At 39.1% G+C, this 15,909-nt stretch overlaps 1 protein-coding gene across 5 annotated transcripts in view; it reads left to right on the top strand.

Annotated features, from left to right (window-relative positions):
- The window catches only part of SEL1L2 (SEL1L2 adaptor subunit of SYVN1 ubiquitin ligase), a 125,351-nt gene that overhangs the window by 27,213 nt on the left and 82,229 nt on the right, over positions 1 to 15,909 (top strand). For all 5 annotated transcript variants that reach the window (XR_009740198.1, XR_009740197.1, XM_061435642.1 and 2 more), the window contains exon 2: positions 9,473 to 9,528. Coding sequence is in view for 2 of the 5 variants with exons in the window: in XM_061435639.1 (XP_061291623.1) it covers positions 9,473 to 9,528 (56 nt within the window). In the remaining 3 variants the exon portion in view is untranslated. The remainder of the gene's footprint in view (positions 1 to 9,472; positions 9,529 to 15,909) is intronic.

The raw sequence follows: 15,909 nt of genomic DNA, 5'->3' as shown, positions 1-15,909 counted from the left end.
TATATAGAGTGAAGAACGTCAGAAAGTGAAAAACGGATATTGCATATTAACGCATACATGTGGAACCTAGAAAAATGGTACAGATGAATCATTTGCAGGCAGGAATAGAGATACAGACGTAGAGAATGGACATGTAGACGGGATGATGGGGGAAGGGGTGATGGGACAATTGGGAACTGACATATATACACTGCTGCTGCTGCTGCGTCGCTTCAGTCATGTCCGACTCTGTGCGACCCCATAGATGGCAGCCCACCAGGCTCCCCCGTCCCTGGGATTCTCCAGGCAAGAACACTGGAGTGGGTTGCCATTTCCTTCTCCAGTGCGTGAAAGTGAAAAGTGAAAGTGAAGTTGCTCAGTCGTGTCGACTCTTAGCGACCCCATGGACTGCAGCCCACTAGGCTCCTCCATCCATGGGATTTTCCAGGCAAGAGTACTGGAGTGGGGTGCCACTGCCTTACCATGTGTAAAAGAGACCTAGTGGGAAGTTGCTCTATAGCACGTGAAGCTCAGCTCAGTGCCCAGAATGACGCAGAAGGGTGAAGTGGGGGTGTGGGGGGAAGGGAGTTCCAAAGGGAGAGGATGTATGTATACATATAACTGATTCACTTCGTTGTACAGCAGAAACTAGCACAACATTGTGAAGCAACTACACTCCGATTCTTATAAATAGCTATGAAATAGTTTTATGTCAGCAGAGACTTTGATGGTAGAGATTTTGTGCCTACTTGTTAATTTGGCAAGATTATGCATAAATACAGATTATTAGTCTTGGGTCTTAGGTTTGTCTGTGTCTCTACCACTAATTTATGTTCCTTAGGGCATACACTCAACTCTCCCCAGCTTCCAACATATATTATCCTTTGTCCTAATAATTGTATAAAATTTTTAAAAAGAAGGTATGAAATGTTATTGCTAAACATCATTCTTGATGATATCCAAAGCTAAGTATCTCACAAAACAAAATAAGTGACCTAAACTCATATTTGTTTTTATTAAAAATTTTAATGTTTAGTCTCTTCAATAGGAATTGTTAAAATTTAGGGGAAGAAAACTTAAAAAAAAAAAAAAACTAGTAGCTAATGAAGCAGAGATTATTTGGATTTGAAAAATAGTTGTGAATGTAGAGTTAAACCTGATTAGGAAACCAGAAGTCAAAATAGGAAGTTAGCCATTGTACAATAAGACATAAGAGCTTCTAAGCAAATGAATGCATTGCTGGAAACAGTACTTGGGTGAAATTATTCTGAGGCAAGACAAAAACCAGATCAAAATTAGACTCATTTCAGTTCAGTTCAGTTGTTCAGTCATGTCCAATTCTTTCTGACCCATGGACAGAGTACACCAGGCTTCCCTGTCCATCACCAACTCCTGGAGTTAACTCAAACTCATGTCCATTGAGTCGGTGATGCCATCTAACCATCTCATCCTCTGTTGTCCCCATCTCCTCCCACCTTCAATCTTTCCCAGCATCAGGGTCTTTTCAAATAAGTCAGCTCTTCATATCAGGTGGCCAAAGTATTGGAGTTTCAGCTTCAGCATCAGTCTTTCCAATGAACATTCAGGACTGATTTCCTTTAGGATTGACTGGCTTGAATGCCTTGCAGTTCAAGGAACCCTCAAGAGTCTTCTCCAACACCACAGTTCAAAAGCATCAATTCTTTGGCACTCAGCTTTCTTTATAGTCCAACTCTCACATCCATACATGACTACTGGAAAAACCATAGCTTTGACTAGACGGACCTTTGTTGGCAAAGTAATGTCTCTGCTTCTTAATATGCTCTCTAGGTTGGTCATAACTTTTCTTCCAAAGAGAAAGCATCTTTTAATTTCATGGCTGCTGTCACCATCTGCAGTGATTTTGGAGCCCAGAAAAATAAAGTCTGTCATTGTTCCCATTGTTTCATCTATTTGCCATGAAGTGATGAGAACAGATGCCATGATCTTAGTTTTCTGAATGTTGAGTTTTAAGCCAACTTTTTCACTCTCGTCTTTCACTTTCATTAAGAGGCTCTTTAATTCTTGTTTGCTTTCTGCCATAACAGTGATGTCATCTGCATATCTGAGGTTATTGGTATTTCTCCCAGCAATCTTGATTCCAGCTTGTGCTTCATCCAGCCTGGCATTTCTCATGATGTACTCTGCATATAGGTTAAATAAACAGGGTGACAATCTACAGCCGTGGTGTACTCCTTCCCCATTTTGGAACCAGTCTGTTGTTCCAGGTCCAGTTCTAACTGTTGCTTCTTGACCTGCATACAGATTTCTCAGGAGACAGGTGGTCTGGTATTCCCATCTCTTTCAGAATTTTCCACAGTTTGTTGTGATCCACACAGTCAATGGCTTTGGCGTAGTCAATGAAGCATAAGTTGATGTTTTTCTGGAGCTCTCTTGCTTTTTAGATGATCCAGCAGATGTTGGCAATTTGATCTCTGGTTCCTCTGTCTTTTCTAAATCCAGCTTGAGGATCTGGAAGTTCACGGTTCATGTACTGTTGAAGCCTGGCTTGGAGAATTTTGAGTATTACCTTGCTAGTGTGTGAGATGAGTACAATTGTGCGGTAGTTTGAACATTCTTTGGCATTGCCTTTCTTTGGGATTGGAATGAAAACTGACCTTTTCCAGTCCTGTGGCCACTGCTGAGTTTTCCAGATTTGCTGGCATACTTAGTTCAGCACTTTCACAGCATCATCTTTTAGGATTCAAAATAGCTCAGCTGGAATTCCATCAGCTCCACTATCTTTGTTCGTAGTGATGCTTCCTAAGGCCCACTTGACTTCACATTCCAGGATGTCTGGCTCTAGGTCAGTGATCACACCACGGTGGTTATCTGGGTCGTGAAGATCTTTTTTGTATAGTTCTTCTGTGTATTCTTGCCACCTCTTCTTAATATCTTCTGCTTCTGTTAGGTCCATACCATTTCTGTATGGTATTAGATAAGTTATGATTCAATCTGTTGGAGGGCTGTTATAAGAATGCAGGCCTGAAACAGTGATGATCTCATTCATGCTATGCTTTCCACAGGAAACCAAATACTCACCCCCACAAGATCCTTTCGCAGAATTTTCTCTGGACCCATACAGGTGCCAACCCTCACTCTTCTTACTCCTACATTTCCACAGTTGTTTACTCATTTCTCGCTCATCTACACACTTCTGTGCCCACCCTGACCTAACCCCATGATTTTAGTCCCAAGTTTTCAAACTGTCCTCATTGCCTGGTTTTTGCTGATCACTTGTCTCACCTCTGCCAACCTGATTCTTTCCCTGGATTCTCCTGTAACCTGTGTTTTCCTGCTTTCCCACCATTGCAGTTTGATTCCCACGGTTTTACTTCTTACATGGCTGCTTGTCACTTGTCCTGGAATCAGCACATTATCCTTTCCCAGCTCATGACCTCCTGCACTCACCATCTGTCCACTTCAAAGCCCTTCCTGATCGCACTCAGCCCTCAGATCACACCAGAGAGAAAAGGTGAAGACCAAGCATTGAGAAATACACAGTCATTAGTGGATATAAAACCGCAGAGAAACTCGAGCATAGGGGTTTGAAAGAAAGAACGATATCCAGGGTAGTGTAAAGTCACAGAAGCCAGTGTACTATGCAGTTTCTAAAAGGAAGTTTGAAAAGAAACCAATTGCTAATATTTTTTTACACCAAATGAATCAGGTGAAGATCCTAGTGAGGCAGAAAGCACCATTTTAGAGAACCAGGACAGGAGAATCAATAAAATACTTTGTTTAGTTTCATTTGTCAGTGTTGCATGAATAAAGAAACAGATTTTATTTGACTTTAACTCCCCAAGCAGATCCCACCTAAAGAATAGAAGTGTTTTTTGCAGAACTTAAGTCAGTGAAAATCACATTAACTGGTATCCCGATGTTCACTTAAAGGAGGATAAACTATGTTCTGGAAAGAAAGGAGGTGAGCCAAACTGGGGGATTTCATGGTAAAGCGAGGAGTTAATTATATCAAGCCTTTCAAGAGAAAGTAGGTGTGAAAAGAACTGTGATCAAAGCAATATTGGGGGATATTATTTTTTCAAATCCTCTTCTCAATGCTATGAATTTATTATATATATATATGACTTATTTTGGCATCATGTATTGGTCTAATGTGGCTTCTGAGAATTGAGAATTCTATCCAAGGAGTCCTACTAGGCTGGAAAAATAAGCTTATTTCAGTTACCAATTGCTGCATAACAAAAACCCCAAACTTAGAGGTATGAAACAATGATTTATTATTTGTTGTAATTCTCTTCGAGGTTGTTTGGTTGGTTTTTCCGCTGGTCTCACCTGAGCTCACTCATGCAGCTTCTCTCAGCTGGTGGTCAGTGGGGACAGCTGGGTCTCTCACTCCATATGCTCTTTTACTAGGATATGATAAGCTCAAGGCATTTTCCCAAGACAGTAAAAGAGACTGAATGGCCCAAGTACTACCCTTGGAAGTTAATGTCATCCACCACATTTCTTTTAGCCCAAACAATGGCAACCCACTCCAGTACTCTTGCCTGGCAAATCCCATGGACGGGGGAGCCTGGTGGGCTGCCGTCTATGGAGTCGACTTAGCAGCAGCAGCAGCAGCATATAGCACAAGGAAGTCTACTCAATACTCTGTAACGGCCTATATAGGAAAAGAATCTAAAAGAGTGGATACATGTATATGGATAACTGGTTCACGTTGCTGTACACCTGAAACTCACACAACAGTGTAAATCAACTATACCCCAATAAAAAGTTTTTAAGAAAATAAATAAATATATTATACCTAGAGCTACAATTCTGGAGCTGAATAAAACGTTAGTCCCCTTCCAAAGCTAACTCCATATCAAAACTTTTTGACGGTATATTCTGCTGTTACATATATTATTTATAAGAGTGATATACTACTGATCTTGTTGCTGTGCTTAGTCGCTCGGTCGTGTCTGACTCTTTGCGACCCCATGGACTGTAACCCATCAGGCTCCTCCATCAATGGGGATTCTCTAGGCAAGAATACTGGAGTGAATTGCTATGCCCTCCTCCAGAGGATCTTCCCAACCCAGGGATCAAACCCAGGTCTCGCACATTGTAGGCAGATTCTTTACCATCTGAGCTACTAGGGAAGCCCCATACTACTGATCTAGTATATTATAAAACACACCCCAGAAGTAGAAATTATAAAAGATATTTTTAAAATTACACATAAGTAGAAAGTCTAATATTTTCTTCCTGCATCCAGTAGACTGTGTTTTTCTCAGGGAGTGCTAAAATTTGTGGCAATATCAATATCTATATAAAAAGAAGTATAGAATGAAAGTGCAACAGGTCTCCAACAATCACAGATGTCTTTCAGTTAATATAAATATACTAGAAAACATGGTGTAAGTACTTTTTGCAGCAGAATGGTTTCTCTGGTAGCCAATCAAAACTTTGTTTTATCTACGTGAAAACCTAGAAGCCTAATATTTAGAAAAGAAACACATATTTTGAAATGAATTTCAAAAGAGGTTTTTTTTTTATTGTGCATCTTCTGTTGTAAATAATGACCAACTACATTTATCTTCTTTTTGTGTTTTAAGCTATTAGTTTGTTCCTTGAGTTAGACTATTATATCTCCCCCCCCATTTCACTAATTCTTTTAACTGCATTTATTTTACCTTTGATAACTGCTTTTAGCCCTGTAATTTTCATGTTAGTTTTTGACCAACTGACAGTTTGATTTTCTGGTCCAATGTATAATATATACTTTATTCCATTTAATATCCGTAATTTTCTTTTCTTACTCTAATATACATGACACTTTGTACTTCTTATTCTGTGTCTGTACATTCTGTACATACTAACTTTAATTTTACTGTCTGTACTTTGAATATAATAATGGGAATCTATCCAATCACATTGATTTTTCTAGTTATTGTTAATGGAATTTTTAAGCTAGTAGACATTGACCAGGACTGTAGTATCAGTCACTGTCCGATTTCTAATACACAAATATAATTAGACTAATTTGATTTGAAGAAAGTGCTTGAGAAAGAAGGCAAATAGGCAAAGCATTAATAAATTTTAATAGTGTATTAAATCTTTAATAATTCTTTATCATAGTCCTTTTAAAATACAAATTTACAAGTACTATTATCTTGAAGGCATCTAAGTCCTTTAAAGAAGTAAGCTTCATATAATAATGTTATTATTTTTATAGATTTTATATATTAGTGTATTAGTCACTCAGTCATATCTATATCCATCTTTTTGTGATCCCATGGACTGTAGCCTGCCAGACTCCTCTGTACACAGAATTCTCCAGGCAAGAATACTGGAGTGGGTTGCCATTTTCTATAGCTAACATTTAAACATACTGAACATGTATTAAGTACTGTGCCAAATACTTTACCTAGATTATCTCATTTGATTAGCATTACACATTAATGAAATAGATATAAAATTATGACTTGAACACAGACCTGTTTGACTCAAAGTCCGAATGGTGGGTCATGATGCTGTATGTTGCCTCTGATAATGAGTATTCATGACCCCAAAATGATCACTTGGCAAACTTGGGATAAAGAAAGTTTTATTTGTAGTAAACATTTTCATTCTGGGATAATTTATTTTACATTCTGAATCTAAAGAGCAATCCTAATGTATATAATTGTTTGAAATATACATAATCTTTAAAAGTTTTCATATGCTTTATATTAATGCATTTGGCACCATGTACTTACTGGATTTTTATTTAGAATTTGCCAACTGTTTCTCTAATTTGACAGAGGACTAAATACCAAACAACCTGATCAGTTTCTATGAGATCTGGCTTAGGAAGTAAACAGAATTATGAGGTTAAGTGCTAAAGTTCATCAGTGACAGGATAAAATGTATCAAATTAATTTTTTTTAAAAGTCAAAGATAACATTAGAACATCGACAACCCGCTTTAAAGGACAAACTCATATATTGGAAATGTAAAATTTTGACTTCCCTATATTTGTCTTGAGTCAAGTTCTTCAGTCTGTAAAAGGTGAATGTATCACATACATGCATATTTTACTTCAGGAAATATGTGGGGTGACATTTTGCTGTCCATCAAATAATTTTTCAGTAATTGAAACTGAGTAATACTAATAAAGCAGTTGACATGTCATGATTATCACCCTGTTATGATCAGATTTTCAAATTCTTATTTTTCTAAACACATAAGTTAATAAAATTCAAGTACTATGCAAAAATGAAATATACCAACGACTACATATATAGTCTATTAATATATGGTATATATAGTCTTCTGTTTATAAAAAGAGTCATTAAAAATTTCTTATGAAAATGTTCTCAAATTTCAAAGCTTGATATAATTATACTATTCTACATTTCTCAGATATTTATATCATTCAACTGTATTAGTTTTTAGTATCTCTCTGCCACATGGATGAGTCTATAAATATTTAAAAGGTTGAATTCTCTTTCCTATGTTTTTTTTTAATTTTTTTTCAACTACAATTTTATTTTATTTTTAAACTTTACAAAATTGTATTAGTTTTGACAAATATCAAAATGAATCCACCACAGGTATAGCATTTATTTACATCAGATCAGATCAGATCAGTCGCTCAGTCGTGTCCAACTCTTTGCGACCCCATGAATCGCAGCACGCCAGGCCTCCCTGTCCATCACCAACTCCCGGAGTTCACTCAGACTCACGTCCATCGAGTCAGTGATGCCATCCAGCCATCTCATCCTCTGTCGTCCCCTTCTCCTCCTGCCCCCAATCCCTCCCAGCATCAGAGTCTTTTCCAATGAGTCAACTCTTCGCATGAGGTAGCCAAAGTACTGGAGTTTCAGCTTTAGCATCATTCCTTCCAAAGAAATCCCAGGGCTGATTTCCTTCAGAATGGACTGGTTGGATCTCCTTGCAGTCCAAGGGACTCTGAAGAGTCTTCTCCAACACCACAGTTCAAAAGCATCAATTCTTCGGTGCTCAGCCTTCTTCAAAGTCCAACTCTCACATCCATACATGACCACAGGAAAAACCATAGCCTTGACTAGACGGACCTTTGTTGGCAAAGTAATGTCTCTGCTTTTGAATATGCTATCTAGGTTGGTCATAACTTTCCTCCCAAGGAGTAAGCGTCTTTTAATTTCATGGCTGCAGTCACCATCTGTAGCGATTTTGGAGCCCAGAAAAATAAAGTCTGACACTGTTTCCACTGTTTCCCCATCTATTTCCCATGAAGTGGTGGGACTGAATGCCATGATCTTCGTTTTCTGAATGTTGAGCTTTAAGCCAACTTTTTCACTCTCCACTTTCACTTTCATCAAGAGGCTTTTGAGTTCCTCTTCACTTTCTGCCATAAGGGTGGTGTCATCTGCATATCTGAGGTTAGTGATATTTCTCCCCGCAATCTTGATTCCAGCTTGTGTTTCTTCCAGTCCAGCATTTCTCATGATGTACTCTGCATATAAGTTAAATAAACAGGGTGACAATATACAGCCTTGACGTACTCCTTTTCCTATTTGGAACCAGTCTGTTGTCCCATGTCCAGTTCTAACTGTTGCCTCCTGACCTGCATACAAATTTATCGAGAGGCAGATCAGGTGGTCTGGTATTCCCATCTCTTTAAGAATTTTCCACAGTTTATTGTAATCCACACAGTCAAAGGCTTTGGTATAGTCAATAAAGCAGAAATAGATGTTTTTCTGGAACTCTCTTGCTTTTTCCATGATCCAGAGGATGTTGGCAATTTGGTCTCTGGTTCCTCTGCCTTTTCTAAAACCAGCTTGAACATCAGGAAGTTCACGGTTCACATATTGCTGAAGCCTGGCTTGGAGAATTTTGAGCATTACTTTACTAGCGTGTGAGATGAGTGCAATTGTGCGGTAGTTTGAGCATTCTTTGGCATTGCCTTTCTTTGGGATTGGAATGAAAACTGACCTTTTCTAGTCCTGTGGCCACTGCTGAGTTTTCCGAATTTGCTGGCATATTGAGTGCAGCACTTTCACAGCATCATCTTTCAGGATTTGGAATAGGTCAACTGGAATTCCATCACCTCCACTAGCTTTGTTCATAGTGATGCTTCCTAAGGCCCACTTGACTTCACATTCCAGGATGTCTGGCTCTAGGTCAGTGATCACACCATCGTGATTATCTGGGTCGTGAAGATCTTTTTGTACAGTTCTTCTGTGTACATTTTAATTAAATTCTAGCTCAGAAAGTTTTCCACTGTTGTAATTAGCTCCATTATTTGTGGAACTCTTTCAGGTTATATCAGTTTCAGGATACTTGATTAAAGTATTTAGATTATATCTGGTGTCAAGATACATCTTTAAAAATTATCAGTGAAGAAATTACTTTGTATCACATTAATAACTTTAAAGTTTTAAATTATTTTAAACTATTATTCTTTGAATTCTAAGTTATCCCACGTTTTTTTTTAACAAGAAACTGTACTTAGTGAAATTTTTTTTAATTTTAGTATTTTATAAAAATGTTTTGTGTATTTCAGCTATTGAAGCAGAAAAACATAGTAAAAAGCAGAAAGGAAGAAATGTCACCACACAGGTAAAAATTTTGCTATATCATTCTATTTTTCCAACACAAAATTAAGCTATATGCACTATTAACAGTACTTATTTGGTATGCTCAGAATTTCTTAAAAAACTAATTTTTGACTGTTGTTTCTGTTATTTTTTTCCAATCTCAATCCACGTTTTTTGTTCATCCATTCAACAAATAGTTACTCATTCCACTGTGAGAAAAAAAGAATGTCATCAGGCTTGAGCCTTCCTATAAGTCATGGTCTGTCTGAGGTCCTAAAATACCAAGACAAAAGGGCAGAGACCAGGTGGCTTATAGAGCCACAGATGCTTGTTAAATTGGATTAATCTCAGGATGTCTTCTGACATCTTGAAAGAATTCAGCATTTTCAGTCTGTTCTCAGCCCAGCAACCCTTGCTCCTTTCCCTGAAACCCTTTAGTGGCTTCCCATCTCATGCCAAGTAAAACCAATGTCTTGCTTAACAGGCTCTGTGATCTGGTCCTACTGCTTTTTCTCTGATATCACCTCCCTTACACGCCATTCTAGACACACCGGGCTCTGTGCTATTGCTCAGAGACCCCCACACACGTGCCCACCTGTTTTTTCTGCCTGTAATGTCCCTGAGCCCAGATATCCATGTGGCTCCCTTCCCTTGCTCAAAAATCATCTTTTAGGAGGGTCTTGCCCTAGGTATTCTGTGAAGTTGCAATCACTCTATCCAAAATTACTCACCCTATCACAGCACTTTATACCCCCCTTCCTTACTGTAACAGAACTACCGTTGTGTAACACTTTGCGATGCTTGCAGTCACTCTCCCTCCTCTAGAATATAAACTCCATGACAGCAGGAGTTTTTGTCTCTGTTGTTCACAGCTATTATCCCAGTAGCTAGAACAGTGCCTGACACTTAGCAGGCACTCATTAAATGTCTACTGATTAATGACTAAATCTAAAATCCAGATTGAACAGGAAAACTTTGAAGAAATGTTTGCATAAGTTAAAAACTCTCTACATTGCAATACTTTCTAAACCCCTCCAAATTTAGCTTTCCGCCATTACCATAACTACCACATCCCATAATTAGCAGTGGGATTGTTATCTGCATAAATAGAAGTGATCTTGGCAAAAAAACTCAGTTTGTCCTTGAGCAGGTGGAGACTGAAGGACATGTGCTTCATCAGGTCATCTTGTTTTCCATGATGCCTTTTGATATGCAGTGCCTCCCAGTAGCATGTAAAAGCCTTCTTTGGGTCTGAGGATAACCTTACTGTTTGGAACCAAGGATATTGCTCAGGTTCATAAGTTTCTTCCCTAATGCCAGCATCAATAGATGAGGCCTATATAGTAAACACAGGAAAGGACCCCAGCTTTAGCCATGTATCAGTTCAGTTCAGTTCAGTCGCTCAGTCGTGTCTGACACTTTGCAACCCCATGAATCACAGCACGCCAGGCCTCCCTATCCATCACCAACTCCCGGAGTTCACTCAGACTCACGTCCATCGAGTCAGTGATGCCATCCAGCCATCTCATCCTCTGGCGTCCCCTTCTCCTCCTGCCCCCAATCCCTCCCAGCATCAGAGTCTTTTCCAATGAGTCAACTCTTCGCATGAGGTGGCCAAAGTACTGGAGTTTCAGCTTTAGCATCATTCCTTCCAAAAAATCCCAGGGCTGATCTCCTTTAGGATGGACTGGTTGTATCTCCTTGCAGTCCAAGAGACTCTCAAGAGTCTTCTCCAACACCACAGTTCAAAAGCATCAGTTCTTTGGTGCTCAGCTTTCTTCACAGTCCAGCTCTCACATCCATACATGACCACTGGAAAAACCATAGCCTGATTAGATGGACCTTTGTTGGCAAAGTAATGTCTCTGCTTTTGAATATGCTATCTAGGTTGGTCATAACTTTCCTTCCAAGGAGTAAGCATCTTTTAATTTCACCAATGTATCTGCTGCTAAGTCACGTCAGTCGTGTCTGACTCTGTGCGACCCCATAGACAGCAGCCCACCAGGCTCCCATCCCTGGGATTCTCCAGGCAAGAATACTGCAGTGGGTTGCCGTTTCCTTCTCCAGTGCATGAAAGTGAAAAGTGAAAGTGAAGTCTCTCAGTCATGTCCAACTCTTTGTGACCCCATGGACTGCAGCCTACCAGGCTCCTCCGTCCATGAGATTTCCCAGGCATGAGTACTGGAATGGGTTGCCATTGCCTTCTCCAAAGTATAGCCAAGCATAAAAAGAAAAATATGAACTATACTAGAGATCTTAGAATATTTGGGGAAAAAAAGTACCATTTTCATGTCCAAGATGGGAAAATATGCCAGGGTAGCCTGTTTGCAGACTGTCTGTCTCACAATTCCCCTGGAGCTTCTCCTTTTCCTGCCTTCCTGAGTGCCATCCTCATAGAGCACAGATGGTGAAAGTGAAAAGACCAATGACTGTAAATGGCTCTAATGCAAAGTTCCCTTATATCCCTGCTTCACTACAGCCAGGATAAAATAACAGTTTACTCAACTGGCCACATTGTTTCATGACTCCTTTATAATAAATATTATTATTTATAATGCCCTCCTCATGTCTCTACCTTCATTACAGACACAGCAAATTCTAGTTGTCTTTCATAATAATTACTATTTGCACTGTAATTTTTTTAACCCTTACTTAAGTATAACTAGGGCTTCCTTTGTGGCTCAGCTGGTAAAGAATCCGCCTGCAACGCGGGAGAACTGGGTTTGATCGCTGGGTTGGGAAGATCCCCTGGAGAACGGAAAGGCTACCCACTCCAGTATTCTGGCCTGGAGAATTCCAGGGACTGTATAGTCATGGGATCGCAAGATTTGGATACAACTGAGCGACTTTCACTTTCACTGAACTATGGCTATGTAAGTATAGCTAGCTTCCCTAGGCTTTCTCTTTCTGGCTTTAGAACTCTAAAATCCACAAGCACATCACCTATTCCTCCATTCCCCAACATTTAACTCTAAAAACACACCTACACATTTAAAATGATGTTTAAATACACTTTGTTTTGTGTTGAGGATCTAATATTTTCAGGAGTTCTGTGTATGACTTCCTTCAGTATTAAAGAATGATCATGATCATAGAGGGGGTAGACGCTCAGGTGTCCAGTGTCCTAGAGGGGAGTAACTGAGGCCCTGAAAGGGAGCGATTCAAGTGTATGGCTGAGAGACCACTATGACAACCACTGCCACCAAGAGTGAAAATGAAAACTCTGAAATCAAGAAATGGGTAGCCCAACTCCCAGCATTGCCATTTCACCAGAGGTCCCAGAGTCTTCAGTTCCTTTCTCTGTTTCACCTAAGCAGACACTTTCTGCTTGTTTTTGAGATTAACACCTTCTTCTAAGAGTTAGATTTTTTTTTACACATCTTGGTACTTTGATTAATGTTTTACAGTTATATAATAGTACTTTATACAACCCCTTCACATATGCTATTCATTCCTCCTAAGATTTCTGTTACAGAAGTTATTTAAATAGTTAATTATTATCCCCATTTACAGATTAGCATAACCAATCCCATTCAAATATAAAAGATCTTTGTAATACAAATTTCACTCATTCAACACCATGCCTGCCAGTTACTGGAACTTGGAATATCCAAAGGTTCTAATTTTTTTTAGCTTTGTGAAGCCTCCATTTGATATTGCTTAAACTTGATTGTGAAGGATAAGAAAGGGTAAGAAAGTATAAAGTATATTTTCAAACTTTTTGCATTTGGTAAGATACAATAAAAGTTTAAAGATTTAATTAAATATGCTGCTACAATTCTCCATCCCCTGACTCTTTTTTTCTAATCACTTGTCTTGGTGTCATACTTCTCCAAATACTGTCTTTACGTTCATTTTAACTGAAATCTGCTTGCCTCCTGACAACATTCCCTGCAGCCCTCTCAGGAATTTTCTCCCATTGGATATAATATCAGTCCTAGCTGGGGTGCTGAGTATTGCTGCCTTCTCACTGAGAGAGTAATAGGAAATAGGGACAGGGAAGTGACTCACAGGCTTCTCTCCAACTCTGCTCCTATTATTCTAGCACCCATGAAGCCTAGCCTCTTAATTCTGTTATTTAGATCTTTCAGCTCCAAGATTTGCACGCCTCTCTCTGCCCCCATGGTCATAAGCTCAGCGATGTCTTTTTCAAATCAAGCGTTCAAAATTCTAAGTCTTCAATGACAACCTGGTACTCTCTAGGTCACTCTGTCAATCCTTCAGCCCCACCAGGACCTCAGATCTATTTGTACCTTTTACTGCTATCATCCCCCTCACATTCTCACTTCTTTTCCTACTTGGCTTTCGACTTGGTGGCTCATCATTAAAGGACCACAGTTTCTTTTCCAAAACCCTTGGGAACAAGTGCGTTTCAGAATTCAAGGTTGGTGTTTTTTTTTTTTTTCAATTGTTGTAAAATATACATAACATAAAACTTACTCTCATAACCACTTTTATGTCTACAATTCATTAGTGTTAGGTACATTCATTCATATTTTGTACAACCAGTTTCTAGAACTCTTTTCATCTTTGAGAACTGAAGCTTGATATGTATAAGGTAACAACTCTCCACCCCCCCCAGCCCCTGTCAGCCACCACTGTAGTTTCCGCCTCTGTGAATTTGATTACTCTAGATGCCTCGTGTAAGTGTTTAAAATCATAACAGTATTTATCTTTTTGTGACTGGCTTATTTCACTCAGCATGATTTGCCAAAGATTCATCCATGCTGTAGCATGTATCTGAATTTTCTTTCTTTTTAATGGACAGAACAGAAACTCTAGTGAAAGTTACGAGAAAAAAGTGGCTGATGAAAACCAGATGACTAGGGTTACCTTTTGGAGAAGGCAATGGCACCCCACTCCAGTACTCTTGCCTGGAAAATCCATGGACAGAGGAGACTGGTAGGCTGCAGTCCATGGGGTCGCTAAGAGTCAGGAACGACTGAGCAACTTCACTTTCCCTTTTCACTTTCATGCATTGGAGAAGGAAATGGCAACCCACTCCAGTGTTCTTGCCTGGAGAATCCCAGGGACGGGGAAGCCTGGTGGGCTGCCATCTATGGGGTCGCACAGAGTCAGACACGACTGAAGCGACTTAGCAGCAGTAGCAGGGTTACCTTTTGATTGTAATAACCTGTTTATTCCCTGTACCATGAATACCTAATATGGCTATAAGTTTAACTATAATTTTATGCTCCTTGTATATAAAAATACAGAATATAAATACTCTAATATATATGGATTCTTAATATTCTCTTAACTGCTTAAAGCTACCCTTACAATGCATCTAATGATTAGTAGAGTGTTATATTAGCACTATATTACTACTGTCACAGAATCTGCGTGCAATGCAGGAGATCTGGGTTCAATCCCTGGGTTGGGAAGATCCCCTGGAGAAGGAAAAGGCTACCCACTCCAGTATTCTGGCCTGGAGAATTCCATGGACTGTGTAGTCCATGGGGTCACAGATACGACTGAGCGACTTTCACTTTCACTGGTGCTATTTTACTTTTCCCTTTTTACTTTCTACTTAACCATTTTCCCACATTTCTCACATATCTTTGGATTGCTATCTACAGTTGTTATTCTGTGACTTTTGAAGGTAGATGTACAAATACACGATAAAATAATTAGCGAGATCCTTACCAAGAGAAAGAAATGTTTTTGCTGATGAATGAGTTATTTCTTCTTTGAAAGGGGTGGCTATTTTAACGAGAGGTGGCTATTGCCATATTTGCTTTAAGAAAATCTTAGGCATGTTAGAAAAAAAGTATTTTAAGATTATTTTATATTCTTAACATAGCCCAGGAAAAATGAAAAATAAAAAGATCATTACCCAAAATATCTTTGCTTCAGTTGAAGCATCTCAAGTAAAATCTTACTTTAAAGGAAAAAAACTATTAAATTGGTGTTATTTTCAAATTTAAAACACCAGTCCTTGTTTCCCAAATATATGCATACCTTTATTTAAGATCCAGATGGCTTGAGCCATCTAACTTAAATTCCTGGTAAAAACTGTAATTCAGACAACATCAACTTCAGTGTATCTTTGCTATATGTGTAAACATTGTCACTGTCTGATAAGTGATCAAAATTTTATACTATCTTATTAGTGTACTTTAATTCCATTTTAATTTGCTGTCTACCTTCTTCACTACTACCTAGGGCAGGGTAGCAGGGCACTACTACCAAACTTTCACTTGCATCAGAAACACCTGGGGGGCTTGTTAAAACACAGATGGCTGGGCTTCACCCCCAGAATTTTTGATTCTGTAGACTTTTGAGTGAAGATGAGAACAATTGCTTTTTATCTCTTCTGCGGGAAGAGTCACACCAGCTTCTGTAAGGCTACACGCTGGGCCAAGTTCTCCTGGATCAAGACCTGCTGTGGATGCACCGCCAG

Source organism: Bos javanicus, chromosome 13, assembly GCF_032452875.1.
Source record: "Bos javanicus breed banteng chromosome 13, ARS-OSU_banteng_1.0, whole genome shotgun sequence".
Taxonomy (NCBI): Eukaryota; Metazoa; Chordata; class Mammalia; order Artiodactyla; family Bovidae; genus Bos; species Bos javanicus.
The sequence above is the reverse complement of the archived record's forward strand: the minus strand, read 5'-3'. Positions and strand labels throughout refer to the sequence as shown.